This window comes from Aspergillus fischeri, genomic scaffold (genome assembly GCF_000149645.3).
Source record: "Aspergillus fischeri NRRL 181 1099437636264 genomic scaffold, whole genome shotgun sequence".
Taxonomy (NCBI): domain Eukaryota; kingdom Fungi; phylum Ascomycota; class Eurotiomycetes; order Eurotiales; family Aspergillaceae; genus Aspergillus; species Aspergillus fischeri.
This window is the reverse complement of record NW_001509762.1, coordinates 5279821-5306162: the sequence shown is the minus strand read 5'-3', so window position 1 is coordinate 5306162 and position 26342 is coordinate 5279821. Positions and strand designations below refer to the sequence as shown.

General features: G+C 51.2%; 9 protein-coding genes across 9 annotated transcripts, besides 4 other annotated features; 7 read left to right on the top strand and 2 right to left on the bottom strand.

Annotated features, from left to right (window-relative positions):
- Positions 1 to 376: 376 nt before the first annotated feature.
- NFIA_090080 (enoyl-CoA hydratase/isomerase family protein) lies at positions 377 to 1240 on the top strand (the record flags this gene model as incomplete). Its single annotated transcript, XM_001260946.1, has 2 exons — positions 377 to 690; positions 739 to 1240. 2 exons carry the CDS (start codon positions 377 to 379, stop codon positions 1238 to 1240), a joined length of 816 nt encoding a protein of 271 aa, XP_001260947.1.
- Positions 1241 to 1877: 637 nt separating this feature from the next.
- Positions 1878 to 2384, top strand: NFIA_090070 (GMC family oxidoreductase; the record flags this gene model as incomplete). Its single annotated transcript, XM_001260945.1, has 2 exons — positions 1878 to 2037; positions 2095 to 2384. 2 exons carry the CDS (start codon positions 1878 to 1880, stop codon positions 2382 to 2384), a joined length of 450 nt encoding a protein of 149 aa, XP_001260946.1.
- Positions 2385 to 2739: 355 nt separating this feature from the next.
- Positions 2740 to 3771, top strand: NFIA_090060 (uncharacterized protein; the record flags this gene model as incomplete). The annotated part of the gene is made up of 3 exons (XM_001260944.1): positions 2740 to 2918; positions 3061 to 3346; positions 3397 to 3771. 3 exons carry the CDS (start codon positions 2740 to 2742, stop codon positions 3769 to 3771), a joined length of 840 nt encoding a protein of 279 aa, XP_001260945.1.
- Positions 3772 to 3981: 210 nt separating this feature from the next.
- Positions 3982 to 4770, bottom strand: NFIA_090050 (uncharacterized protein; the record flags this gene model as incomplete). The annotated part of the gene is made up of 1 exon (XM_001260943.1): positions 3982 to 4770. The coding sequence occupies one exon, from the start codon at positions 4768 to 4770 to the stop codon at positions 3982 to 3984; it is 789 nt and encodes a 262-aa protein (XP_001260944.1).
- A 693-nt stretch (positions 4771 to 5463) lies between these two features.
- NFIA_090040 (oxidative DNA demethylase) lies at positions 5464 to 7405 on the top strand (the record flags this gene model as incomplete). The annotated part of the gene is made up of 2 exons (XM_001260942.1): positions 5464 to 5627; positions 5692 to 7405. 2 exons carry the CDS (start codon positions 5464 to 5466, stop codon positions 7403 to 7405), a joined length of 1878 nt encoding a protein of 625 aa, XP_001260943.1.
- Positions 7358 to 7401: a microsatellite.
- Positions 7406 to 14673: 7268 nt separating the features above from the next.
- Positions 14674 to 16369, top strand: NFIA_090030 (putative HLH transcription factor (Hpa3); the record flags this gene model as incomplete). Its single annotated transcript, XM_001260941.1, has 4 exons — positions 14674 to 14887; positions 14939 to 15676; positions 15748 to 15987; positions 16041 to 16369. The coding sequence occupies 4 exons, from the start codon at positions 14674 to 14676 to the stop codon at positions 16367 to 16369; spliced, it is 1521 nt and encodes a 506-aa protein (XP_001260942.1).
- A 1571-nt stretch (positions 16370 to 17940) lies between these two features.
- NFIA_090020 (uncharacterized protein) lies at positions 17941 to 21516 on the top strand (the record flags this gene model as incomplete). The annotated part of the gene is made up of 1 exon (XM_001260940.1): positions 17941 to 21516. The coding sequence occupies one exon, from the start codon at positions 17941 to 17943 to the stop codon at positions 21514 to 21516; it is 3576 nt and encodes a 1191-aa protein (XP_001260941.1).
- Positions 21517 to 21798: 282 nt separating this feature from the next.
- On the bottom strand, positions 21799 to 22383 carry NFIA_090010 (uncharacterized protein; the record flags this gene model as incomplete). The annotated part of the gene is made up of 1 exon (XM_001260939.1): positions 21799 to 22383. The coding sequence occupies one exon, from the start codon at positions 22381 to 22383 to the stop codon at positions 21799 to 21801; it is 585 nt and encodes a 194-aa protein (XP_001260940.1).
- Positions 21924 to 21996: a microsatellite.
- Positions 21925 to 21950: a microsatellite.
- Positions 22058 to 22121: a microsatellite.
- Positions 22384 to 23789: 1406 nt separating the features above from the next.
- Positions 23790 to 26034, top strand: NFIA_090000 (alkaline phosphatase family protein; the record flags this gene model as incomplete). Its single annotated transcript, XM_001260938.1, has 3 exons — positions 23790 to 24257; positions 24314 to 25577; positions 25634 to 26034. 3 exons carry the CDS (start codon positions 23790 to 23792, stop codon positions 26032 to 26034), a joined length of 2133 nt encoding a protein of 710 aa, XP_001260939.1.
- Positions 26035 to 26342: the final 308 nt, after the last annotated feature.

Sequence of the window (26342 nt, the reverse complement as noted above, 5' to 3'; positions counted from 1 at the left end):
ATCGGGTTAAACTGAGCTAATGGTGCATTGTGGTCCCAAGGCACCCATGTCCAGCCTGAGACCAAAGCACAGCATAAGTGCATCCAAACAATCAACTTCATCCCATCTCCAGCCTGATTACGCAGAAATCATATGTTGGAACTGAAGATATAGTTGTGGATATGATTATTTATCGGACCTCGAAGCATGTGATATACCGCAAGGATTGATTATAATTCGTTCTATGAGCGGTCCAACCGAGGTTCAAGGAAGAGCTACTCCTAACACTCCATAAAAGCATATCATCTTGACAATGATGTACATAGCTTCATGCTGTGAAATCCTTCACTCTAATACTAGCAAAGATCGATAAAGCACTCTCCACTACAAAGCCATCATGTCCTTGTTCACCATCCCCATCTCCTCCACAGGAGGCAGCATCGTCTGCACCAATCCCACCTCCTCCGAGAAAGAGAAAAACATCTACCTCCTCACCTTCACCTCGCCAAAAGACAACAGACTCACCCCAACCTTCATCGACGCCCTCATTCTAGCCTTAGACATAATCGAACACCGCTTCCCCAAAGGCGTCGTGATCACCACGAGCGGCATCCCCAAATTCTACAGCAACGGGCTCGACCTCGAACTCGCAACTACTACAGAGGGCTTCCTCGATAAGTGGCTCTGGAAGCTATTCCGGCGCTTTCTCACGTATGTTTCTGAGACCTCACAACGTAGCATCCAACTAACACGATGCAGGTTCCCCATGCCAACAATCTGCCTGCTCAACGGGCACGCCTTCGCAGGAGGGCTCATGCTAGCCATGTACCACGACTACCGGATCCAGAATCCCACCAAGGGGTTTCTGTGCATCAACGAGCTCGAGTTCGGGGTCCCGCTGCAGAGCCCCATGATGAGCATCTTCCGGGAGAAATTGTCTCCGTCCGCGTTCCGGGATCTGATTCTTGAGGCGAGACGGTTCGCGGGTCCGCAGTCTGTTGCTGTGGGATTGGTGGACGGCGTAGGTGGGCTTGAGGAGACGCTGCAGTTGATTCGGGAGCGGGGGTTGCAGACCAAGGCTGCGACGGGGATCTATGGTACGATGAAGGAGGAGATGTACCGGCATACGCTGGACATCCTGGATAACCATGCGGGTAACCTGGCGTGGAGGGAGCAGGTGGAGGAGAAGAAAGGGACGTATGAAGATGCTGCGTTGAGAGCTGTGAAGGCGTTCGAGAAGCAGAGAAATGCGAAGCTTTGAGTCAAGTATGGTAGGTAGCGATGGGTGTTTGTTCATAGAGATACCTGCGCTAGTGCAAATTTGTATATATTGAGCCTTAGATTGACAAGACTGCTTTCATTCACTGCTTCTTCTTCACTATCTCGTCTAAGAAGTAATAGTAACATCCTAATCTCCGCACCCTCCGTGCCTCTATCGTTCGTTCATACAGGCGCCTCACCCACCACACAATGATTCTCACTGTGTTCTTTCTCCTTCTCACTCTAGTCACTGCTCTGGCCCCAGAATATGACTTTATCATCGGAAGAGGAGGAGTCAGCGGGCTTGTTGTGCCCAACCGTCTCTCCGAGGACCCCAATGTATCCGTTCCTCAGTCCTCGACAACGAGAACGTGACCGATGTTGACGCGAACTCCCGTGCGTTTAGAACCGAAATAGACTGGTAGTTCACGTCCGAAGCACAGGTCTTCGGCGGCGAGGCACAGATCCTCCGGGCCGGACGAGCTCTGGGTGGTGGGAACACGATCAATGGTAAATCATCCCACAGATATTGATATGAATAAGCCCGGGTTCTGAGGCCTCCTCCCTTTGCGCACGGAAACGTGCACATCCGCTCTTCGGATTCGGCGGCTCAGCCCGTGATTAATCCCGATTACGGCATGTTGGACTGGGATATCCATCTGCAGGTTGCGATCGCCAGGTTTATGAGGCAGATGTTCCGCTCCGCACCGCTCGAGGGGATGGAATCGAGGCCTGGTCTGTCGGCGGTGCCTGGGGATGCCGCGGATGAGGTGTGGGCGAACTGGTTGAAAGATAACTGTATGTGGGGGAATTCTCCCTTCTTTCTGGGAATGTCTCTCTAACTCAGTTCCGCAGATGCGTCCAATTTCCATGCCATCGGCACAGCGGCCATGATGCCCCGTTCTGTTGGCGGAGTCGTCGACAATCGGCTGCAGGTGTATGGCACGACCAATGTTCGCGTTGTTGATGCGTCTATTTATCCGTTTCAGCTTTGCGGACATCCGATGGCTAACATTTACGCTATTGCAGAGCGCGCGGCAGATTTGATCAAGGAGGATTGGACGGGCTACGGGATCGAGACTCGACCGGGGAAAAAGTTAACGAAGCTTTCAGCTATGAGATACAACATGTTTTATGAATATTAATGACCGTTCTTTGAAATTCGGTGCCAAATGAGGAAGTCATTTCACTTCTCGTCTGTCAAGGACAGCTTGATAGTACCGTAGTGATGGTTCTGGAACTAGACAAACTGTTGGGTAAAGGCGAATTTGAAGCTGTATCGGAATCGGTTGGATGATTTAGATACCTTGTATATGTAACAAGGGTCAAAATGAATCCTAAAATCCTTTCTAACATGGCGACAAACGCGAGGAAGCTGGGATTGATATTTCAAGACAAGCAGTCACCGTTTTGTTGTGACGTAGCCTTGGAGGCAGGCTGGTCGCTGGATATCCAACTGAGACCACTGCGCATTCACTATTTCATCCCAGCAGTGGCAACATGACCCTTTCAAGAGAAAAATTCTCCCAGCACCAGGGCTTTTCCAGGGCTAGAAGAGAGTCCGCATCACGACAAAACTCGCTTTCCGTGCAACGTCTCTGCCATCACCACCGCTATTCGCTCACCACCACAAGCGGAGCCATGCCGAGCAAAACACACCAACACACTAAGATGCGAGGGTCAGTAGAACTTCTCATGACATTTATTTGCATTCATCTCCCTTGGTCTTCTCCTTGGGCATCTCTCCAGTCGTTTTCCTTTCCTCGAGATCCTGTCAGTCTCGTTAACTCTACTATTGCATTTGATCTGACATATCGTTAGGCTTCTCCCCTCAGCTATCGAAGACGAGAAGGAGTCGGATCCCAAGATGAAGCGCAACGCCCGCGAAATCGAGGGTGATACCCCGAAAGTCAAAGCAAAGGATGGCCCCAATGAGACTCAGTCTAAGCCAAATCCAACCTCCAAGCGTATCAGCATCAACCGCGAGGAGATTGCGAAGGTTATGATGGCTCAGTCCCAGGCAGCTCGACAGGCCACACTCGGACTGCCTTTCCAGGCTCGCAACGAGATTGGCAAGAAGGTCCCAGGGCCCAATAAACCTCAGAGCGTGAGTGTTCAAAGTCCTTGCCCATCCAGCATCGCTCACATGTCTGCCAGACCAATCACAAGCAGCCTGTGTATGACGGAGCCACCAAGGGACGCCCTGCTCTCTCGGACGAGGCTATCGCAGCCATCCTCAGATACACCAATCCGGAGTGTAACAAGGCCCAGACCTGGGTCCATGCCCATGAGTTCACCAAAGCCATTCAGGAGAGAATGAAGGCCAAAATGGAGGAGCGTGAGGACCTCCGCAAGAAGATTTATCGCAAGCTGCATGCTCAGTCGATGGTGAACAATCCCGCAGCGAATCCCACCAATCTCCAGGCAGTGCGAGGCGACCAGGTGGACGATGACAAGCTGACTCCTATGGAGAGGGTCCAGAGAGCCCACGACAGACTCCAGAAAGCATTGGCAGAGATTCTGGACGTGTAAAGTCGCCCTGCAGCGTTGCAGATGCTTGGATTCATCCTAACTGGTCTGCTGGTCCCAGATGTTGGCGTGTTTCTCTCTCTGCTGTCTCTTCTTGGTGGGTTAATGTGACATGATAAACCAACAAATGATGTGCTATGACTGAATCGGTCTGACCATCTGGCATGGAATGTACAATAATGATCAGTTCTTGTGGAAACGGACAGTGTCTCTTCAGATTTTCTTGTTCTTGCTGGTCCCTTTAACTTGTGTTGGACTATCCAATTTATCTACCAACGGCCGATAGGGTGAGGCTACGACATGCTCAGGCGCCCGTTGCGAAGTTTCTGGACGTCTCGGCTCGCCAGGAGAAGGATGTCGCAATTGATCTTCATGCATGCGATCCAACGGTTCACCTACGACTTGATACTTGGCCCAGTTGATCGGTGGCATTCGGACAACATTTTGGGGCGCTGGGATCGGTCCTATGTCGGCCAACGCCTCCTTGGTTGATTCCCCTGTCGTGTCGCTAACCGGTTTGTCGTCTTTATGTGTGAAATTGATGTAAGCCCCCTGATCTTTTGCTGTGGTGAGATTCCCGGCGGCCAATTCGCGAGCAAACCCCTCGGGATCCGCAGCAGCGACTTTCTTCAACTTCTCCAATGTCTGTATATCTCGTATACTCTGCTGTTTCTGTAGTTGCAGGATAGAAATGGCGGACCGCAATGCGATCGCATCGGTGTTCTCACTTTCCGATATCGGTACGGGCGCGGGCTCTTGACCAAAGACAACCTGGCCTTGTGTGCCTGGGAAGTTCGAGAGTGATGCATAGGGAAGAGCTGGAGTAGTAGGTGAGGGCGTTGTAGCTGGTGGTGCAAATGGATGGGAAGCTCCGTTTCTCATGGCGGAGTCGTTCGCCGGGGCGAGATGCGACAGAACTGGAGTCACTGGGGAATAAGGCGGGCGGGGCGGGGTGCCTGGCTGATGATCGTCGTTCTCGTGGTTCTCTTGCGCTGGCTGCATAGTACCGTTCTAAATTCAATCAAATAAGGGTATTCATGGTGTAGAAACAGACATAGAGACGGTTGAAAAGGGCAAAGCTGTCAAGTAGATCAGGGGTAGAAAGATACAATGTCGTGTTGCTGTGATGACTGACCGAACAATGAAACAACCAGGGAATGACGTCTTGCCGCTTCTGCCTGATTCGGACATCGGTTCTCGCCGACCGATTGGATGATAAACAAAGAAATGAAGCCATTGTAAGTACCCGTGGGCGCAACCTTGCGCTGGATCATAAGCAGAATGAGCAGTGAGGTTATTCCTATCAAAGTCAAAGTGATCCAGGTCATCGTGACTCCTCATTTACAGAGTGTTATTGATGGCCTTGTAGCCTTATCGCAAGCTGATTGCAGCCATATCATTTCACACAAACATCTTATATAACAGGGAAGTAAAGATCAGATTAGATATCTCTCGACTTTTCCATTCCGAGCTTTCTTCAATCACTTCTACAATGGAAAAAGAAACAGATCATTCTAAGACAGACCACGGGACTATCCAGGGCTGATCGATGGATAGTGGATGGCCTGATTGATCTGGCCGATTTCTTCACCGCCTTTAAAAAAATAGCGAAAAAGAGAGAAAAGGTAATCTTCGTCCATTCTGAGAAGATATTCCCATAATTCTTCGATAAGAGCATCAATATATACTTGCAAAATGAAGCGGAAGACCGATACAAGAGAGGCTCTGAATGGCAATGGCCAGCGGGAGTCCAAGAAGCGCGCACTGTCAAACGAAGAAGTGGCTGCGCGCTTTCGTGATGGCCTATTCGAGCCCTCGGAGCAGCAGAAGTATACCAAGGCATACGCCCAGTCTAGCCCGTAGGTGTCCCCTCGCTTGATCGTTTATTCGGGAAAAAAGTACAGAGGCGCTGACAGGAGCAAGTTACAAGCATGGAGTGATTCATCCCCTAATTGAGGATTCCCTTTTGCGATCGGTCCGTAACGAGATCCAAGAACACCTCGACTTCACCGAGAAAGAAACCGATATCTACAAAATCTTTCAGTCTGGCGATCTGGCGAATCTGGACGGCTTGGACGATGCTTCTTTGTCAAAGCTACCTTCATTGCTGAAGCTGCGTGATGCCCTGTACTCTGCCCGATTCCGGGAATACTTGTCGGCCGTGACGGGCTCTGGCAAGCTTAGCGGGCGCAAGACCGATATGGCCATCAACATCTACAACGAGGGATGCCACCTTTTGTGCCATGACGACGTGATCGGAAGCCGACGTCTGAGCTATATTCTGTACCTGACTGATCCTGACACTCCCTGGCAGTCGGAATGGGGCGGTGCTCTACGCTTGTACCCTACCACCACCAAGAAGGACATCAACGGGGAGGACGTCCTAGTCCCAAGCCCTGACTTCAGTCTGAGCATCCCCCCGGCATTCAACCAGCTCAGCTTCTTCACCGTCCAGCCCGGCGAGAGTTTCCATGACGTTGAGGAAGTGTATCACCCCAAGGAGGGCGAGGATAAATCGGCCAAGCGCGTGCGCATGGCCATCAGTGGATGGTTCCATATCCCACAGAAGGGAGAGGATGGTTACGAGGAGGGCCTGGAGGAGAAGCTAGCCGAGCGAAGCAGTCTGGCGCAGCTCCAGGGCCGCGGCGACATCTACGATTTGCCCGATGCGAAGCCGGTCGTGTGCGAGAAGGAGCCGGAGGTCAAGGGCAAGGGAAAGGCCAAGGTGGAGGAAGAACCCAGCTCTGAGTTCAGCGAATCCGACCTCAACTTTCTGCTCCAGTACATTGCGCCGTCCTACTTGACTCCCGATATCGCGGAGGAGATGTCCGAGACATTCTCGAACGAATCGTCGCTCAACCTTGATCGTTTCCTGTCGGACAAGTTTGCTGCGCGGGTACGGGCCTATATCGAAGAGCAGGAGAAGCAGGAACTTCCCAAGTCCTCCGACGAGATCCAGGCCAAGACCGAATGGACGGTTGCTCGCCCGCCGCACAAGCAGCGCTATCTGTTCCAGCAGCATGGAACCGCCACATCGGACCAGAAGACTCCTATCCAGGAACTGCTCAACGATCTGTTCCCTTCCCCTGCATTCCGGAAATGGCTGGCTCTGATTACCGGTGCCGAGCACATTACGAGCTATGATCTCCTGGCACGTCGGTTCCGCCGCGGGCAGGATTACACGCTCGCGAGCGGATACGACGGCGAAGAGCCCCGGCTCGAGTTCACGCTGGGCCTGACGCCGACACCCGGCTGGGAGAAGGAAACAGACGAGGACGAAGAGATGGAAGACGAGAACGGCGAGGCGCAGGAGAAATCCAAGGCGAAGGAAACTGCCTCGGCGGACGAGCCTGCGGTAGGCGGCTACGAGATCTATATGGCCGGCGACGACGAAGACGACGGCGACGCAGCTATCTACAAGTCCGCCGCGGCGGACGAGGACGACGGCATCCTCTTCAGCACCGCGGCCGGATGGAATCGGCTTAGCATCGTCCTGCGCGACAGCGGCACTCTCAAGTTTGTCAAGTATGTCAGCGCCGCAGCCAAGGGAGACCGGTGGGACATTACCGGCGAGATGGGCGTTGATTTTGGCGACGACGAGGACGATGAGGATGACGAGGATGATGACGAGGAATAGACGCGACCCCGCAAAAGTGACGATCTCTTAAGCAAGTACTGTACATACTCATGTTTATTCTGAATACAGCGTTGGATGCCAAAAATAGGTTGCACCGCAGACATCAATATGTTGCTGCCTATCTGACCAGCCAGTCTCGTGGCTTAGACTTGATCATCTGTAGCACAGCATAGCATAGCCATCTCACTCCTAGACTATGTGCCGTGGTAATACGTACGATTTCCATCCTACCCCAAGTCACTCCAGTGATAAACAACTCCTCTGTCAACAGACTTCATTCCACGTGGTACTGACAGCCCTCTCCCATTGCCAAGGACACCATAGTCGCTATGCTCTGCACACTTGATTAATCGCACGCTAATACAGCGACACGTAAAACATCGATGCTCTTGGCGTTTCCGTCAACCGGCGCCAATCAAGAGCAAATACTGAATTGCAGCACGCACCACAACAGATCAGCGCTGAATTATCACTCCACACATTGTGCATATCTCTAGAGCTTTCTTCTGCAATGTCGATCGGCATCATAGTCCTCGTGCTCGTTCTCGATCTACTCTCATCGGAAGACCTCGGAGAGAAATCGAGGAGGATGACAGCACAGCGCATCTGAAAATTGAGACATGCTGGAGATCGGTTGCAGTGCTGCAGGCCCGTACTGACGCTACATGTGGAGTGTCTATAGCGTGGAGCCTGAGATAGTGGTCAGAAGCTGGTAGTGGTGTCCAACCCGCAGCTTGCATGTGGAGTCTGAGACAGTCTACTGTGTCATGTCTCGTGGTTGTACTGATGACTGACTGACGCAGCCCAGACTCAACGGACGGAGTAAACTAATCTCCTACACCGGAGTATCTAAACCCCTGCAATCTCTGCGCTGCCGAAGACGCTCTCCGTCAATGCAGAAGCTGACTCGCCAGTCGACATCCAGCCAGTCGTGCGAGCAGAGGCTAGACAGTAGACCACAGGAGAACTGCCCCCCTCCAGCTTAGCTTGCCTTCCAATCACAGATCCCCTGGTCCCAGAATCAGACCTAAGCCCGCTATGGCAGGTGCAAGTGTTTGCCCTCGATGGTGTATCAAATAGATGGGGGTCCGTTGGCCGGTTGGACAGGGGGGGGGGCAATGAACGACCATGTCCGTAGACAGGCGTTTTTGCGAGGCGGCCTTGGTCGATCACCGGTAAGCGATTCTCGTCTATGGAATTGTATTGATTGATTGATCACCATTGATCAAGCGATGGGGACCGATATTGAACTAGTCAGGCCAACCCCTGTTCTGTCACACGGGTCTAAGACGGGTCTTGGGGTGCTGCGGTCTGCAAGCTGCAGAAGAAGGGGCACAATCACCCACATATGAATCCGCTTGTCGCTGGCGGGTAAGCACATAGATAATAATCCATCATTCAAGAATCAGGCGATAGTTATTGAGGAGGAGGAAGTAAGATGCTGATGCTGACCAGGGGGGAAGGTAGTCAGACATAAGTACAGCCCCGCACATCTTCTTAGCCATGACCATTCATCAAGTATCTTTCTTGTACGCATACGCAGTACTCCGTGAGCTAGGACGGAATCTTTACTTCGTGGAGGACGGATAGAAGCCATGCTTATGCTTGCCGGGTCATAGATGCATGGATCATGACGAATGAGCCTGGATCCGTGTAAATATAATAAACTACTCTACATCAGCGACCGAAAGGACCGAATGACTAGGGTTGGGACCTTGGATAACGGCGCAGCGCACTGACAATAAATAACTATCGATCTTGGCTTAGCTGCCAATCTGTCTTGTTTGCGCTCGGTTGGCCTGCTTTGTATGGTCTTGGACGGGATAATCCTTGAGGATAGGACCCATAATTAGGGTTGCAAGGCATATTCTTCGGTGCGAAAACGATGCAGTAGCGAGCAGAAGCAATCTCCGAGTGCTACCATGGCGCTGTCAATCAGTTCTGATTTGGCACATGGCTCACGCTAACAGGGAGGGACGCCTTTGAGCGTTGTGGACAGGTCAGATCAGCCATTGCAATGGCATGGTTTGTTACTTTTACTCCGTAGATACCAGATAAACCCTTTGCCAGAGTTCGGTGTTTCTTTGTCTGTCAGCACCAGACATTCCCCGAAAGGGAAATATGCTTATTGTAAGCTACTCCGTACTCCATCACATACATCAAGCTTCCTCAGTTCTTTGTCTGATGATCTCACATGATCGAGCATAGATTTATTTATTACATTACAGCTTGAGAGTGTGAGGTTACAATCACGGATACGGAGTAATTTACGGACAAACCAGGATCTTGAGCAAGGGCTGTCAACTAAGACTTCAACTGCAGAGAATGACGAGGTGGGGCTTAGGAAAAGAGAACCAGGATATAAGCGCCACCACATTCTCCCTGTCCATGTGTGGAAACTGTCTGGTAGACATGCTGTAGTGCAGTACAGGGTACGGAGTGTCCAGGCTTGAACTCATGAATAAGTTGCCGTACGTGCCGTAACTTGACTGTAATATTGCTGATGGTAAATCAAGCAGGGCGTTTATTGTCGCAGAAAACATGCATCAGCCCGAGGCAGAAATCCATCCCATATGTGATCCACATGTGCCCAAGAATGCATGGTGATGGTCGCATTCCATCCCGGCAGGGCATGTCTAGACAGTCTCCCATGGAAGGAAAGACTCTATTACATGGAATTGATTCACTAATGTAGAGTCAATAATAATGAATACTAATGAATTGGAATATCGGAGGACAGAAGCCGAGTGGCTGCGCCAATACGAGTCCAACGTCCAATACTCGAATGCCCAGACTCAGACGGCTTTCCTTAGCGGCGATCATTCCACCATGGTCGCCATGTGTCTGTACGTTGCTGGAAAGTCAAAACATGTGCCACTGTCACTCTTACCAACCTAGAGTCCTACCGCGTAAGCCAAAGAATGAAGCGGAAAATGAAGAGAGAGAGATCCAAAACAGAATTGAGGAAGAAACTGCCACGATCTCATGTTTCCATGATGTCCACACTGCTCAAGCCACCCGCAAGCAGCCGCACCTCGAGACTTGTCTGGCAGCTGGTCCTTCCCCCCGGTCGCTGGTGCATCCCTCGGCGTTTTATGCCGCTGTCACCATCACCAGTCATCACTCATCACTACCTTAGCACTCAGCACTCAGCCTTGGTCCAAGAAACCATAACGATTATAATACGCTTCCACTGTATGAAGAAAAAAAAGGGAAAAAAAAATTAATCAGGGGATCAATCACGTTTGCCTCCAACCGTAATTCCATAGCGTTGAAAATGTACTTGACAAAGTTTTTGATCTGCAAGGAGAAGGACGGACCATTCTTCTTCTCCAGGGCAAATACCACCGCCCAGCACACTTGCCACGGATTTGATCGTGCCCCCACTAGACCGTTTAGGGCAGTTCGCAAAGCATGGGACCCCTGAGGGCGATCGTTCACTGTAGCCACGTGAAAGCGCGACGGAGCGCTAATTCTCTAGCTCGAGGTAAGCAGAAGATAGATGGTCAGTGGTCAGTGACCTGTTGATCAGGCTAGCATCAAGTTTCGCATCTCATCCTCAAATACTTGTCTTTCACTGGGAAGAGAAATACATAGATTCATAGGGTATTAAGCGACTTGGGAGCTCATGTGTCATAGACTCATGCGGACTGAGCAGGTCCTTGATTTTATGCTGCACAAACGGTTAAATTTTTGCCGATGCAATTTATTCCGGATTATGCAAAAAATCAAGTCTCTGGTAATAGGGATATAGGTGATCCTCAACCTGAATTCCAGTAATGCATTGACTCAAGTTCATGATGTAATTGTCGCAGTTGCAAAGCACATACGATCTACCAAAGCTGCAGTCTTCTTTGAAGAGACCCGATAGACTGTTCAAATAATAGGAATCACTTCAACAACGTGCTGCCAACCCGCTTCTATGGGCCGGTTGCCGAAATTCTTCAAGGCGACAAGGCCATGGGACTTCACTGGGTGTGCAGGTTCTATCGTCCTGTAGTCCACTAGGTTGCATCGACTCAGTCAGTCACTCAGTCAATCCTTGATGGGCCCCACTTCCCGGACTAGCTAAGCTGACTTGGGACCCTGCTGACCTCGACGGAAAGACTCTCTTTAAGACAGACTAGACTTTTTCCGTTCTATGGATCTCGGACTTTGGATCCCTCATGGTCTCTAGAGCAGTTTAGGTGTGGTGTGTGTGGTGGGGCAGCTCGCCGATGTCAGTTGCTTAGATCGAGTTTGCAGCTTCACCAGTTCATATTTGAAGTCAAGGCAGTTAATATTTCAACCGTCACTGTTCTCATGAAGAATGGCCTGAACTGTTGACTGAAGAGACTTTAAATAGAGCTTCAAAACCCGCTGTTCATCGTCTCCGCAGAGTCCCGCAGAGATGGAGGTGGGGCAAGTCAGCCAGCACCCAAACCGACGACTCCCTTCATGGATGCGGGACTGCAAGGTGGGTGCCGTAAGATCTACGTGAGAATTGCCTAAGACAGCTTCCACAATTGCCTAAGTCAGGCAAGCTCCAGTCCTCGTTTTGCGAACAATTTATACGTAGTAGACTTATTCTGCATGGTGGTCCTGATACCAGCAATGGGTCTTTGCTATCTACACAGCCTAGGTTAGAGGGTAATTACAGGCAACAGAATATATAGAACATGATCAGAATTCATTAGTCTCCTTGATCTAGTTAGTTATCCATGCATCGCCTAATCACCTAGGGTAAGCACCTAGGATCTAGATAGGGTTAGTCGGCAATTTTCCGTGACATTTGATCACACACCTCACTCAAACGCCAGTATTTGGTCATGGCATGCCCAGCCAATTCAATGGCAAATTCTCAGAAACAGCAGAAACCCAAAGGGCCTCGATTGTCATTGCCAACCCAGCAGAGGCGGTTACCTCGTGGCTGTGGGTTCCTCGTTGCTCGCAGGATTAGTGCACATCCATTGCTTGGCTAGCCCCACGAAGGTTTCTGATTGCGGGACTCTATCTTCATCAGATAGACCACTAGCTATTATTTGATATGTTCTTGTACGAGCTAGCTACTCAGAATATTCATGGTTGATTACAGCCATCTTGGCAGATAATACTCGTTCCTGTACGAAATCTTATGCACTTGATCGCTGGTGACAGGGCCCAATGGACCCTTTTAAATACACCGTTACGCGCAATAATGCCAAGACATCAGGCTTGCTGTTCTACTTTTTGAGCCAAATATTTGTCATGATATCCCAGAAGCGGGTTTGGAACTTCCATTGGATTATAATGCATAGCAATAGGCGCCAATCTGAGAGGAAAGAGGAAAGAAAGAAGATAGATAGATTCATGTGCATCATACAATAGAATGTAGAGACTTGGTAGGATGTGACTTGTGTGTGTGGGAAGGGAGCTTGCATTCCAAAGGAATGAATGATGCTATCTGATGGATTATTCGATCTCGTCATTCCCTTTCATTCTCTCCTTGCTTGTGGTGTCTTCCTTATGATTATTGCGATTATTATGGCTACCACGTAGTAATAGAGTCCCACCACTGCTGCAGCCGCTGCCACTGCATACTACCCCATACATACTCCTCTTCCCCATCCATCACTACGCCACGAGGTCTTCACCCTACTCTTCCACAAGTCTTGTCTTTAGTACGACTGCTAATATCCAAAGTACTACTTACCACACAGCAGCGCTATCCATTTCCCCTACCATTTATCCCATTCTTCTTTCCTCGTTTCATAACATAAATTATATACATCTCATTTATTAGCAATCCCTTCTGCCAGTTCCCCGCTTTTTCGGCCGTCTCAACGAGAACTCGTGGCTACCAGAGCCAAAAATTTCCAGCCCTTCCTTTTCTCCCCGTTTCTTCAGAGTTTAGAATCCTTCTTGTCTCATTTCCTCTTTGCGGTGCCCATACGAAGTTCGAAACGCTCTAGCCCGAGCATTGATCGATAGTTCCCGCTGCTAGGCTCGCCCCAATCCTCTCCCAAGTCCCGACTCCCAAGTCTAAACTATCAAGACACGAGGAGAGAGCCAAGTTTCCCAGGTGTCCCCATTTTACTGCTTGCCCTTTTTCTCGGGTCAAGGCAGTCTGTTAAAGTCCAGAACGACGACAATTCCCGCCTTCGCTACCTTGTCTCTCTCCTCTCTTCCTCGTCAAAAGTATTTGCTCTTCGCATCCACCCGGTTTGTGTCTACGGACAGGGTCTGGTAAAGAGTTCTACAACCGATCTGGCCCTACTTCGCTCTTCCTGCCCAATTGTTTATCGTCATTCGCCTTGCAAAACCTCCCCTGTGCCACGTTTCACCACGCCTCCCGACGTTCCGAGCACGCTGTGCTTTTCGCAACTGGTAAGCTCTTGTGCGATCGATTGCTTGAAGATCGTGCTGCCCTTCCCACTGTCCTTATTATTGGTTACTACCTTTTTTCTCTGGCAAATTCTGTCGATCCAAACTGACGCGACTCTGACTTATTCAGAGAGGAATATTGCCCGAGTATACGAGTCTAGCGTCGTTTTCTGCTTTTCTTTGTTCCCTTCGTTGGTGCGCCGGTGGTCTCGACTGTACTACTGAGATCCGGCCATTCTGCCACTGTCCTCCACCTCTCGTCCTTCCCGCCGACCACTTAGAGCATCGCTCTGACCACAAACGACGGGCCCGCCTGCACGCAACCACCCGTTCGACAATCTCCTTGTTTCTTCTTCTGTTCGACTTGAACTTCGCAGTCTTGCGCAGTGCGAAAATCTTCTTCGTGTGGTTTCGATTGCGCTGCGCCCTTTTTTTCCGTCCGTGTCGACCGAGCCCTGGGATTGCGCCAACTGAAAAAACGCCCCCAAGTCGCATCGACGAGCGGGCTGCGTTTTAAGGAGACCCGAACTTCACCAATCGTGATCACTTGAATTGTTATCATAAATTGGAAGCTGATATGCGGATTGCGACCGTCATCGTTCTGAATTAGCCTCGCGAGGGACTCTCTTCTACCTTGGCAGCGTGACTGGCATTCTTCGATACACCGAGCGTGAAACAGTTCCCGTCGCATTCGGATTCTCTCTATCCTTCGCTGCGACGACAATCGCTAGCACATTGACTTCACTGCTCCTTCTTCGTTCTGGGACTATATAATTCCTGCCCTCCAGCCATCGAGTGTTTACGTGACCTGTCGCCCGGATTATGAAATAGTTTAAGCAACGTGACGTATCACACCTTATAAGCCATCATCGGAATAACCACGAATTTTCGCCATTATCACCACTCGAAACCTCTCGTCCTCTGCCATGGAAACCACTCTCGCCCATCGACCGTGGGAACCTACCACAACAGGGCCGCAGAATGCTCCGGCCTCTTCTGCGCAAACATTACCCTCGATTTCAACTCTCACCGCAAGTATGGCCAGCAATATACCTCTTCCCGCAGAGAAGTCGCCAGGGAACGCCTCGTTGAACACGATAGAACGCGACTCGGGAAACTGGTCTATGCCTCAAAGCACAAGTATGATTAGTTGTTCTACATCTGCCATGTCAGGGACTGACAACCTACCAGGGTCGTCCACCTACTCCACGGCCACAAACGGAACCGGCAATTATCCCTCTCTATCGTTCCTCACTTCCTCTCATCCGTCCCCGAATCGTGGTTCTATCTCCGAGCGATCTCCCTACCCGAATGACCACTCGAACACGAATACCCCTTCTTCTGCCGGCGCTCATCCGTCCCCCAATTTTGGCTCCCAGACGAATCCAGCCCTTCCATCCCTCAACCAGAATTTCGACGCTCCTTCTCAACGCGGCAGCATTGCTGAGCCACCCGAATCGCGGCGCAGCAGTGTTGATAGTAGGATGAATCAGGGAATCAGCTCCCTGGCCATCAATCCCGCCTCTCCTTACCACAGCACAAACGCCTCCCAGACATCAATTGTGTCAGGATTGCAGAGGGAACGTGGAATTTCCATGGACGTAAATATGAACAATTCATACCGAGGACCCCGCTACTCCGGGAGCCAGCCCCTCTCTCCCCTTGGCCCACGAGCCGGAGAGCACCGTAGCTTTGCGGCTGGCCGCACTGCTCCCGCGATTTCATCAAATCCTCGCTCCGAAATTTATGCTGCAGAGACGCCTACCGCCGGTCTTGCCTATGCCTTTCCCGACCCGGATGTTGCGCGATCAAATTCGATGTCTTCCACAAACGATAAATCTCAGCATCCATTCTCAAGGAAGGGAAGCACCGCCGAATCATTGGCCAGTAGTATCTACTCGGATGCGCGATTGCCTCGTGGCCAACATGGTAGGCTTACACTTTTTGTTCTCTGATAGTGCAATTCTAGCTTGTAAACAACTTTGCTGACTGCCCTCTAGAACTCCCTCAGAATGTCCACCACCATACTCTGCAGCACAAACAAGTACGCGATCTCATCGGAGACCCAGAGCCGCCGACCAGCAGTACTCCGTACAGCCGCACGCCCGAGCTGCGAGTAACTCACAAGTTAGCGGAGCGCAAACGTCGCAGTGAGATGAAGGACTGCTTCGAGGCACTGCGCATGCGGTTACCTCAGAGCCAAAACAACAAATCCAGCAAATGGGAAACCCTGACAAGAGGTACTGGTTTTGTCACCGCTTCTTTGATCGCCTTTATACTGACTTTCGTCTAGCGATCGAGTACATTGGACAGCTGGAGAAGATGTTAAGTAATGCCCGTCGTGAAAACGACGTGTTGAGGAGCGAGGTTGAAGAGATGCGAGCTCAGCTGAATCAGCAACAACAAGCACACCAACATTCACGGCCTCCATCAATATTCGAGCACCACCCAATGAACGGACCACAGGCCAATGGACAGTCGCATGGCCCTGGTCCGGCCTTCTCTAATTATGGCCCTAATTCCTCTACAATGATGCAAGATCAACCACGCACATTGCCTCCCCTGGTGAACGGCCCCGTTGCTCCGATGCAGGGAGTGCAATATACCGACGACCGTCGGTAGTCTGGCATCCTAGCAAGGCCCTTGATTTGAATTTTGATACCTCCGCCTCACCCACCTTCAACATAGCGGCAATTTTGTCTCGTGTGCAGCTACATACTTTTGATATTTTCTTTTTCTTCCGACTCTGGGCCCTAGATCTGAAACGGTATGTTACTCGCCTGTAGATCTCATTCGGGTGGTGTATCTTGTTCTGAGCGAGACTTTGTCTGTTTGGCCTTTTGTTCTATCACTTTTGCCCAGGGCAATTCATACCCCGATCATCATTCTTATTTTCGTTCTCTGATCTCATGATATAGTTTTTCAAATATTGTGTGAGGATGTGTATGTGTTACAACGACGGACCACTGTTTTTTGCACGCTCCGACTTTCTCTATTCTCGCTTGTCTCTATTGATGTGTCCTATTTTCTTGCATCATGACATGTTTACTTCGTTCTGCATGGGAGATGGGATTCGCCAAGAGCAATTGATTTTGGGTATGGGATACATTTGATGGCATCTTTCTATCCGTCAAAGAACTCGACCAATGGGGTTGACGATGTTTCTGTATGATCTGTTGAAACAGAATAAAATTTACAGTTTTCAAAATAGCAACATGAAGCCCTCGTCGGGTGTTTTGTATAAGGTGTGAGATGTAGGACAAGAGTATTCCGGAAATAAACAGACTCCAGGACGACGAGTCTGGGTATATTACGCCATCCTCTGGCAGACTCAGTCTCTCTGCGAATAAAATCAAACCGGTTCCTGGCTCTATTTTTGGACAATCTGCTTCTGATTGGCACTCTTGCCTCCTAATAACCGTGCCATTCCTTCTCTCTAAGCGCCCGGCCAGAGTCGAGTGCAGGGCGGCTACAGCTTCGTCAGGACACCCAGCGACCCAATGATATCGTTGAAATCCCATCTTCAACCTCATCCTGCAGAATCTAGTAGTCGACCTCAGTCCAATCAAGAGATTTGGACCGGCAAAATGCAACAGTCACTGTAGCAGCTATGGAGCTCGGAGATTTGCCTGCGTCGTGTGTTGATGCAGGACGAGGTCAACACAATGCTTCATTGGTGTGGTGGGCAGGTAGGTACCTGAAGCATGGGCTCTAGAACCATCGCTAGTAAGGTAGCTATTCATTTCTGCAGAGTTTCTTGCGTTCTGGTCTTCTTTTTCTTTCACGCATCCGTCCGGCTTGTTCTTGCAGGGTACTTGACCGTCTATTTGTTTGCTTTGGGGTACTTTTACTTTCTCTTTCATATCTGCGGCATCTCTTCATTGTTTCCGTGTGATGAGAACAATAGCGGATTCATTGTTGCGTTGTTTCATTCAGTGGTTATAGTCTCTTTTTATTCACTGGTTTCTTGCATGTGCTTTGTTCAGTCTCTTATACTCTCGAATTACTTTGTCGGATCCGGTCCAGAAGAACTTCCTGCTTTTCCTCTGAAGACTCCTGCGGATTTTGTCCTACAACGTACTGGCTTGCTATTAAGGCTTCAAGTCTGTCCTGGTATGTCGTGGGACTGCAGAAACATATACTGAAACAGAGGCGCTCAAGTCTAACACGCTTTCGTACAGTCAAGAGAGGAGATGGCTCCTCAACCGAAAAGGCCAGAAATGCAGCTGCAGATTCCCCAAGTCCCAAATTTTCCACTATCATCCCCGATCACTGAGGAGATCTCCAGCCCGGCTGCGTCCTCAGATGAAGACAGAGAGATGGAACGGAGTCGTCCCTTCGACTACCTGACCAAAGTGTCGGACAAGAACCCGTTCCTTAAAGCAGAATCCACAGGCACGGGGCGAGATCGTTTGGTTGAACGCGAGATCGGTGTGTTTGATACTGTGCGGAGACCGGCGCAGGGGGGTAAACCCAAGGGGTTGAACTTGATCACGGATCTCCCGATTGGAGTTCCCAAGATACAACCTGGGGCCGCCGGTGCTGCCTTTGTGGATCTGAATGATCTGAAGGTGTTGTCAAAAGTTCGTGAGAGGGAGTGGGCCTCGCAGAAGATCAGAGGCATCTTGAAGAACGGGACGGCTCAAGGCTTCCAGCGACTACCTGACGAGACTTCTGAGCCGGGGAGGAGGCGATTGTCCTGGCTCACGTCGGAGAGTACAACGTCGCCGAAGAAGAAGAAGAAGAAGTATAAGGACGAGCTGTCGCCTTCTGATCGGCCCATCATGATCGGGTATACGGTACCGTTCGAGGAGTCGTCGCAGTCTCAGGATGACGGAAGAAAGGGACTGGACAGTGCTGGAAGCCAGCGTACGCCTATGACGCCTTCGATTGTTGTAACGCCTGCAAAAGACGAGGGTTTCTGGCAAGGACTTGCCCCAGAGTTTCATCGTGCCAGAGCCACCTCCAGTATCTATTCTCAGCGCACGTCATTCACTGGAAGTGGCAGGCCTGTGATTCCACCAGTTCCGGCCATACCGGCGTCCCATTTCGAGGAGAAGGGGAATCAGCCCGACGTGTCTCGACGGGAGTCTGTCCTATCAACAAGGAAGCAACGCTCATTCTCAACTGGTACGGTGTTTGAGGAAGAAGATGGTCCACGACAGGGACTGCGTGCTCGTTCTTTCTCCACGGAGAGCTCGAAGAGAGGGCTGGATCGACTGAGTGTGATGACGGAGACCAATCGACACCAATCCCAGGGCTGGTGGACTTACCTCCTGTCGCCTATGCTGGGACGGTCGAGCACGATAGCCAGTAGATCAACACCGACCAGAACGGAGCGGCCCCCCATGCCGACGCTCCTCATGAACTCGACGGTGTCAAGCGATGAGTGGTGGGAGAAGGAAGTCTCGTACTTTTCGCCAGATACCCCCGAGACCACCGTTGCTGCTAGAGGCGAAGTGACCAATTGGCAAGAGGGTGATGCTAACCCCTTCGCGGATGTCTATACCACCGATGAGAAGAACACAGCCGAGATGATGTTCCAGGGGGAGTCGATCCAGGGCGCAGCTGCTGAATACTACCAGGCCTGTGCCCACGAGCTATTCAGCGGAAGGCCGTATTTCGAATGCATCAACCATGTTTGTTCCATCACGCCAAAGGATAGGATCCCGGTTCTGCTTGCCGGCTCTATTGCCGAATCAGAGAATAACGAGAAGAATCTCCTTATCGACGTGGAAGGCGATGTGTCTCAATTAGCTCCTGTGAATCCTTTTGAGAGCGCCTCGCAATCTGGCGCTCGTACGATATCCGGGACCACCGCTGTGGATGACCAACCTGCGTCTCCTTTGATTTCAAACACGGGAAAGAAGTATCTGGAGGAGGACACACCAAAAGAATCAAGAGGCCATTCTCCTGAGCCAGAACCCATCGAGAGAGAGCCTCCTGTCTGTGCAGGTGATCGACCGGAGAAACAAGCCTCTCACCTCATTTTCCAACCAACGAACACTATCGGTCCTGCGGCCACAAACATTAACATCCAACCATCTGAACCTCGACCACCGGCCTCTGGAGCTCCGCAGGAGAGGATCATCCCTCAATATATTGTTGTACCACCTCAGAATCATGGCGGAGGCGGGCATCCCCAACCACAAACACCCGATGCCACGTCTCCTGGTCTACAGCAAGCAACAGCGAGGAGTGGTTCAATTCCATTGACCGAGATAGCTTCTGGACCAGCTCCAGTCTATACCGCCCATCGCAGCGCGTCTCCTACACTGCCGCCTCGTATAGACCCTGCCCCCATCACTCAGGAGCAGATGACGCACCCTTGGTTCGAAAGGGAGAGGATTGAAACGCGACGACGAAGACTGGAAAAGGAGGATGCTATTGGCAGGAAAGCCGGTGGACTCTGGCGAGGCAGAGGTTGTTTCAGTAACAAAGGCTGCTTCGGCAGGCCGGGAAGAGAAGGCCGCCTGAAACGTCGGTGGTATATGGCGATCACGACCTTTTTTGTCCTGATTGTGGTAGTTGCTGTTATCCTGGCGGTCATGCTGACCAGGAAAGGGGATGGCACACCTGTTCAGTCGCAGTGGCTCAATTTGACCGGCTATCCACCGATGCCGACTGGCATTGCGACAATCGCAGGCTCAGAGCCACAGACCCAAAATTCAGGATGCATCACTCCATCTACACTCTGGAGCTGCGCTCTGCCGCCGGAACAGCAGTCAGGCAACAAGCCGTACGCGCCGAATCAGCCCAGCTTCCGAGTCGAAATACGATTCCGTAACGGGACCTATGCGAACAGCACAACGGTTGCCTCCACTTCAAGCCACAAGACCAGAGATATGAATGGATCATTCAACCCATCGCCATCTCCCCCGAGTATCAAAGACCAGACCTTCCTGGGCAATACGACTGAACAGAACGCCATCCCCTACGCAGGTGAAGAGACCCCCTTCTTCATCACCATCCTCTCGACCGCCTCCCTCCGTTCATCCCGACTATCCCGCCGATCCAACAGCTCCTTCCCAGACATCGAGTCCCTCATCCCATCTCCCGATCTCAACTCCGATGGCACAGCCGCAGCCACTACCCTCTATCCACTCCCTGAATCCCAACCCGTACGCCTTTATAACCGGGGCCAGGACACAGAACACTACGGCTTCTACACGTACTTCGACCGGTCCATCTTCCTCGAGACCCTTGCCCCCCTCAACGGCAGCACAACAGACAACTCCGCCGCAGACGCCAACGGCGGTGCCAGCGAGACTGACGCCCGCGTCCGCTGCACATGGGCACAGACTCGCTTCCTCGTGCAGATCTGGACGCAGCCGAGTCGCGCGCGCAAGACGCTCCTCCGCAGTAGTCCTAGCGCTAGCGCTAGTCCTAGTACCACACCCACCCTGTCTTTCCTGTCATCTACCTCCCCCGCCTCAGGGACCAGCAGCCCAACTGCGTCCTCCTCCGCCACGGACTTCGTCCGGCCGGGGTCATTCCCGTACCCGGTGACCATCACAGTGGACCGACACGGCGGTGTCGCGAAGGAGAAAATGGTGTACTGCTACGCAATGGAGGAGAACCAACGTGTCAACTCGACGGAGAAGAAACTGCAGATTGAGGACAGGGGGTTCGGTGGGAAACTGGTCAACCCTGCGCCGGGTATATTCAACCTCACCTCCTCGTCGGACGAGGTCGCAATGCAGGATGGAGTTGATGGTGGGACGGGGGGTTGTTCGTGCCAGTGGGTGAATTGGGTTTCTACGTCGTGATCTTCGAGCTGCATCTAGAGAAAAGTCATTGTCATTGACACCATAAGTACATGTGTCTTGCAGTTTTGTCAGAATCATGGTTGTTCATGTAGAGAAAAGCTGGACTTTGATCTCGAATTGATTAATGATTAATTTGAATTGTTTTACATAGATCCCTGACGCCACGTATGATTGTCCAACAGATTGGCCCATAGCTAAACCAACACCTCATATTAATAACATCATAGCTGATCCCTTCATCTACCCGCCGACATCGTGTCAACTAATGTCAACGACATCCGCTCAAACGAGAACCATCAAGCCAATGGCAAGACTACCTAGAGCAGCGAGGCCAGGCACCACGAGGGTGGAGCCCGGGTTGGTATGACGGGCCGTGGTGGGTTTAGCGCTTTCTTCAGCGTCGTCATTGCTGCTGCTGCTGCTGCTGCTGCTGCCGCCGCTGTCACTGTGGCTGCCACTGCTGTGGCCGCGACTGGTGCTCGACTCCTCGCTGGGATCAACGAGACCAACGTAGTCGCCAGTGCCAGTAGCCTTGGGACGCGCGGCAGTCGAGATGCCGGCGGCGGAGGAACTAGCAGCGGCGGAGGAGGATGCGGCGGCGGTGGGCTTGATGAGAGGGATGCTTGTCGTCTCGGCGGGATGGGCATCCGCGCTGGAGAGAACGGTGGGGACCTCATCGCTCTCGGTTGTTGCGGGGGTGTTGGTCTCGGTGGCGGAGACCTCTTGATCGACGACGGGGGTGGCGTTTTCGGTTGGGGTAGTGGTTACTTCGGTGCTAGTGGATGTCTCGTGTGCTCTTCTGTATAGGCTTGCGTTGGCGCTGGCGGCGAGGGCCAGGCCGGTGATAAGCTGAGCGGAGACACGCATTGTGGATTTTAATGTATGAAGATGGAGAATAGATGTAGAGATAATTTGAGTTGAAGCACGGTGCTAGAAGAGTCTGAGGCAAGGTGCAAGTTGCGAAGGTCAAGGAAATCAGTATAGAGTATCACAGACGCAATAGATGCTTGATAGAAAGGATAGCAGGTGTTGAACGATGTCGAGGGGAAGCTGATCAAAGAAGCCTTGAGGTTCTTATAGACCAACGAGGATCCTTAATGCGGCTTCCCTCGAGTGTATTCGATGGTCAAGCGCATCCATGTTCGTCCTCGTTCAACCAGAGGGCTATTCCTGAATAGGTTGATCGTCAACACGCAGAGTACTGCATCTGGAAGAGCACAGACTGAGCAAACACATGATTGTCCATTTCTAGAACCTGCCTAGGACCATCCCTTGTAAAACACTGCCTGCAGAAGTCTTTCCAGCTGCAGATGTTGATCGCCTCCAAGAGGAATGTTGTGGCACGTGATATACGGCTTCAGGGCTGCTTCAACCCTATCTTCCTCATCGCCGGAAACGGAAAACAGTGTTGCCAACAAACAAACGAACGGATTCAGTTCACTCATGGCAGCTCCTTGCATAAGCCTTTGTTTCCGGTATAACTTGTCCAAAGAAGCACTCCCAGCCAGAAAGGACCGGAATGTGGCCTGGACTGCGTTCTTTGACTTCCCCGCAATCAGCTCCTATCACCTGAGTAAGCATATACGCATCTCCTTCAAGAGTCGATTCGTGATTTAAAGATTTCATGCAATTGACAGAGTTGGAAGACGGCTGGAGGAGATTTTACTGCAATGATATGGTTAACGACCAGCATAGGCTGGCGGTATAAGACCCCGGGTATATTGCATATGCTGGATTGTATGACCGACGGATATTAAGTGACAGCCCTAGACAAACAAATCTCTTATATTGCCAGCGGAAAGGTTGCTGCAGGGACTCAGAAACACTTGCTCTAGCCGTTTATCTTCAATGGACTTGCTGAAGGCCAGCCTCATGGGTCCGACGAGTTCCTGTCCCTCATGACATGTTCTGGCGGTATAGAATTGAGCATATCCAAATCAAGCTTGGGGCGTCTGATTTGTAAAATGTGATAATTGGGCTGCAATAGACACCAGTTATCTATCTGTCCATACGCTCATTCTTCTCGATATCGATGTTAAAGAGAACTGAGTCTCCGAGAAGTGTTGATCGATGGAGATACGTAGTGGAGAGGTGGGAAGAGGCGCTAATCTGGATTAGGTAAGGCAAGGCTGATCCACTTCGACATTATTATGGACGAAGCCACTTGAGGCGATGATTATCGTCTACGGAGTATGCTGGTTGCCATCAACACTCGAACCCTCACTTCTGCAATTTCTACTCTGTGTATGTCATGACAAAGGACCTGCAGGACCATGCCTCCGAGACCTGATCTTCTCAGTCCCTCTCTCCTCTCCCCGGGTGATTACGACGATGATGCCTCCTCCTTGCGATCCCTATCAGAGCAGGACTCTGACCCCGACGATGACGAATTCCTTCGCAAGACTCGCACTACACTAGAGCTAGCCGAGCATGATCGTGCAGTCCTGGAAGAGGAGGAAGAGATGGAGAAATTGTTGGTCAGAAGCGGGCCAACTCATGGTCTGCGACGAATCTTCAGCCCGAACGGCAGCAGCGTCAAGATCGGGAAATACGAGCGGAATCGGGACCGAAGGAGGAAGCGCCACGATGAGCGCAAACGGCGCCGTCGTAGTGCGGCAGGAGAAAACGGAGAGCTAATGTACGAGATGGAAGAGGGCTATCGAGAGTCCGAATCCTCTCTGCTGAGCGGCTCGTCATCGGAGCTAGACCAGCGCCTGGAGAAGCAGTATGCGGATATTCGAGTAAGGGCGGACTCTTAATTCGTTTCTGTCCGACTCAAACTGCTAACCTACTGTAGCCACGGCGAATTTCTAGGACGAAATTGGTACTGGTCTTTGCGGCGGTCTTGGTTTTGTTCCTTATATTCCTGCTGGGTGCATATAAAGCCTCCAGTGGCTTCCGGGCTTCGCATTCTTCCCAGCATCTGCTTTCCAACGGCTCCGCTCTCTTTGGTCCTACTACCATATTAGTTTCCCTGGATGGGTTCCGTGCGGACTTCCTCGATCGTGGTCTCACGCCGACACTGAATGCGCTGATCGCCGAAGGCGTTTCGCCACAATATATGCTCCCCAGCTTTCCCAGCGTCACATTTCCAAACCACTTCACTCTGGTTACGGGCTTATATCCAGAAAGCCACGGTATCGTGAGCAACACTTTTTGGGATCCTGCCCTAAAGGAAAATTTCCACTACACCAACCAGTCAATCAGCATGCAGCCTAAGTGGTGGAATGCCGAACCCTTGTGGATGACCGCCGAAAAGCACGGCCTTAAAACCGGGATTCATATGTGGCCTGGCTCCGAAGCGCACATTGGAGGAGTAGACCCAGCATATTTGGACAAGTACAATGGGTCCGAAGAGCTCCCGCGAAAAGTCGATCGGATCCTGGAGCTGCTCGACTTGCCAGGCGGGGAAGAAGAGTCCTTGATTGTCCCTGAGCGACCGCAGTTCATCGCTGCATATGTTCCCAATGTTGACGCAGATGGGCACAAGTTTGGCCCCAACAGTACTGAGATCCGAAGTACAATATCACAGGTTGACAGCATGTTGGCTGAGCTGATGTCTGGCCTTCGAAGCCGCAATCTGACCGATATTGTCAACCTTGTTATTGTTTCTGATCATGGTATGGCCACAACTGCCACGGAACGGTTGATACAACTGGATGATTTTATTGAGCTTGGTCTGGTCGATCGTATTGACGGATGGCCATTGCGCGGTATCCGGCCGAGAAAGCCTGAGGATCTTGAGATCCTGCAAAAACAGCTGGAAAACCTGACGCTACAATACCCACATGCGGTGGAAGTCTACACACGGGAGACAATGCCTGAGCGATATCACTTTTCCCACAATGACCGAATTGCTCCCCTTTGGGTAATCCCTAAGACCGGATGGGCGATCGTCGAGCGACCAGACTTTGATGCTCAAGAGGCCATCCGAACTGGAAGAGTTTATCATCCAAAGGGTGTTCATGGTTACGACCATGAGCATCCTCTGATGCGCGCCATCTTCATTGCTAGGGGGCCTGCGTTTCCTCATCCACCCAACAGCCGGCTGGAAGTTTTCCGTAAGCGAATTTTCTCCTACAGCAGAAAGATCGAGTATAAGCTAACATGGGTGCAGAGAATATCAATGTGTATAACTTGGTCTGCGATTCTCTGGGGATTGATCCGCTCCCCAACAATGGAACGATGCGCCTTCCTCTACAGCCAGTGGGCCTTCATTCTGATGAAGATGCGCCGATTGTCGACAAGCCTGCTGACCCTCCGATCAGCAGCGCTAGCGTGAGCGTAGTCCCCTCGCAAACCATGACACCGGCCTCAACACCATCAGAGGTGTCGTCAACAGCTCTTATCCAGCCAACTTCACCATCTGAAAATGAGCCCAGCTCTGAGCCGCAAAACGAACCGGAAAGCGACGACGAGCAGGGCCCTACTTGGTGGGGAACCCTCTGGAGCAAAGTTGAGGAGCTCAAGGAATGGGCTACTGATATAATTGAGACCGTCAAGGACAATATTGCGTAAATGTGGATAGACGGGCGATGTTACGAGGGACGTTGATTCATTTCCTGGAGCGTTCCATGTTGATAGAGCCGACTATTGTCGGAGTAATAATCTAGATACCCCTTTGCTTGTTTGATGAATGCATGTTCAATCCACCCTAGAAGCATGAGTAAACACTAACCCATCAATCATGGACCAGAGACCAAACTAAACCCACTTGGAACCCCGATGTCTAACTTTGCTCACTATAAATGTGGACCATCGCCCGATCAGCTGTGGACCTACGGCCAGTTAACTAAAGCGGCGCATCTCGATCGTCGAATGGCTCC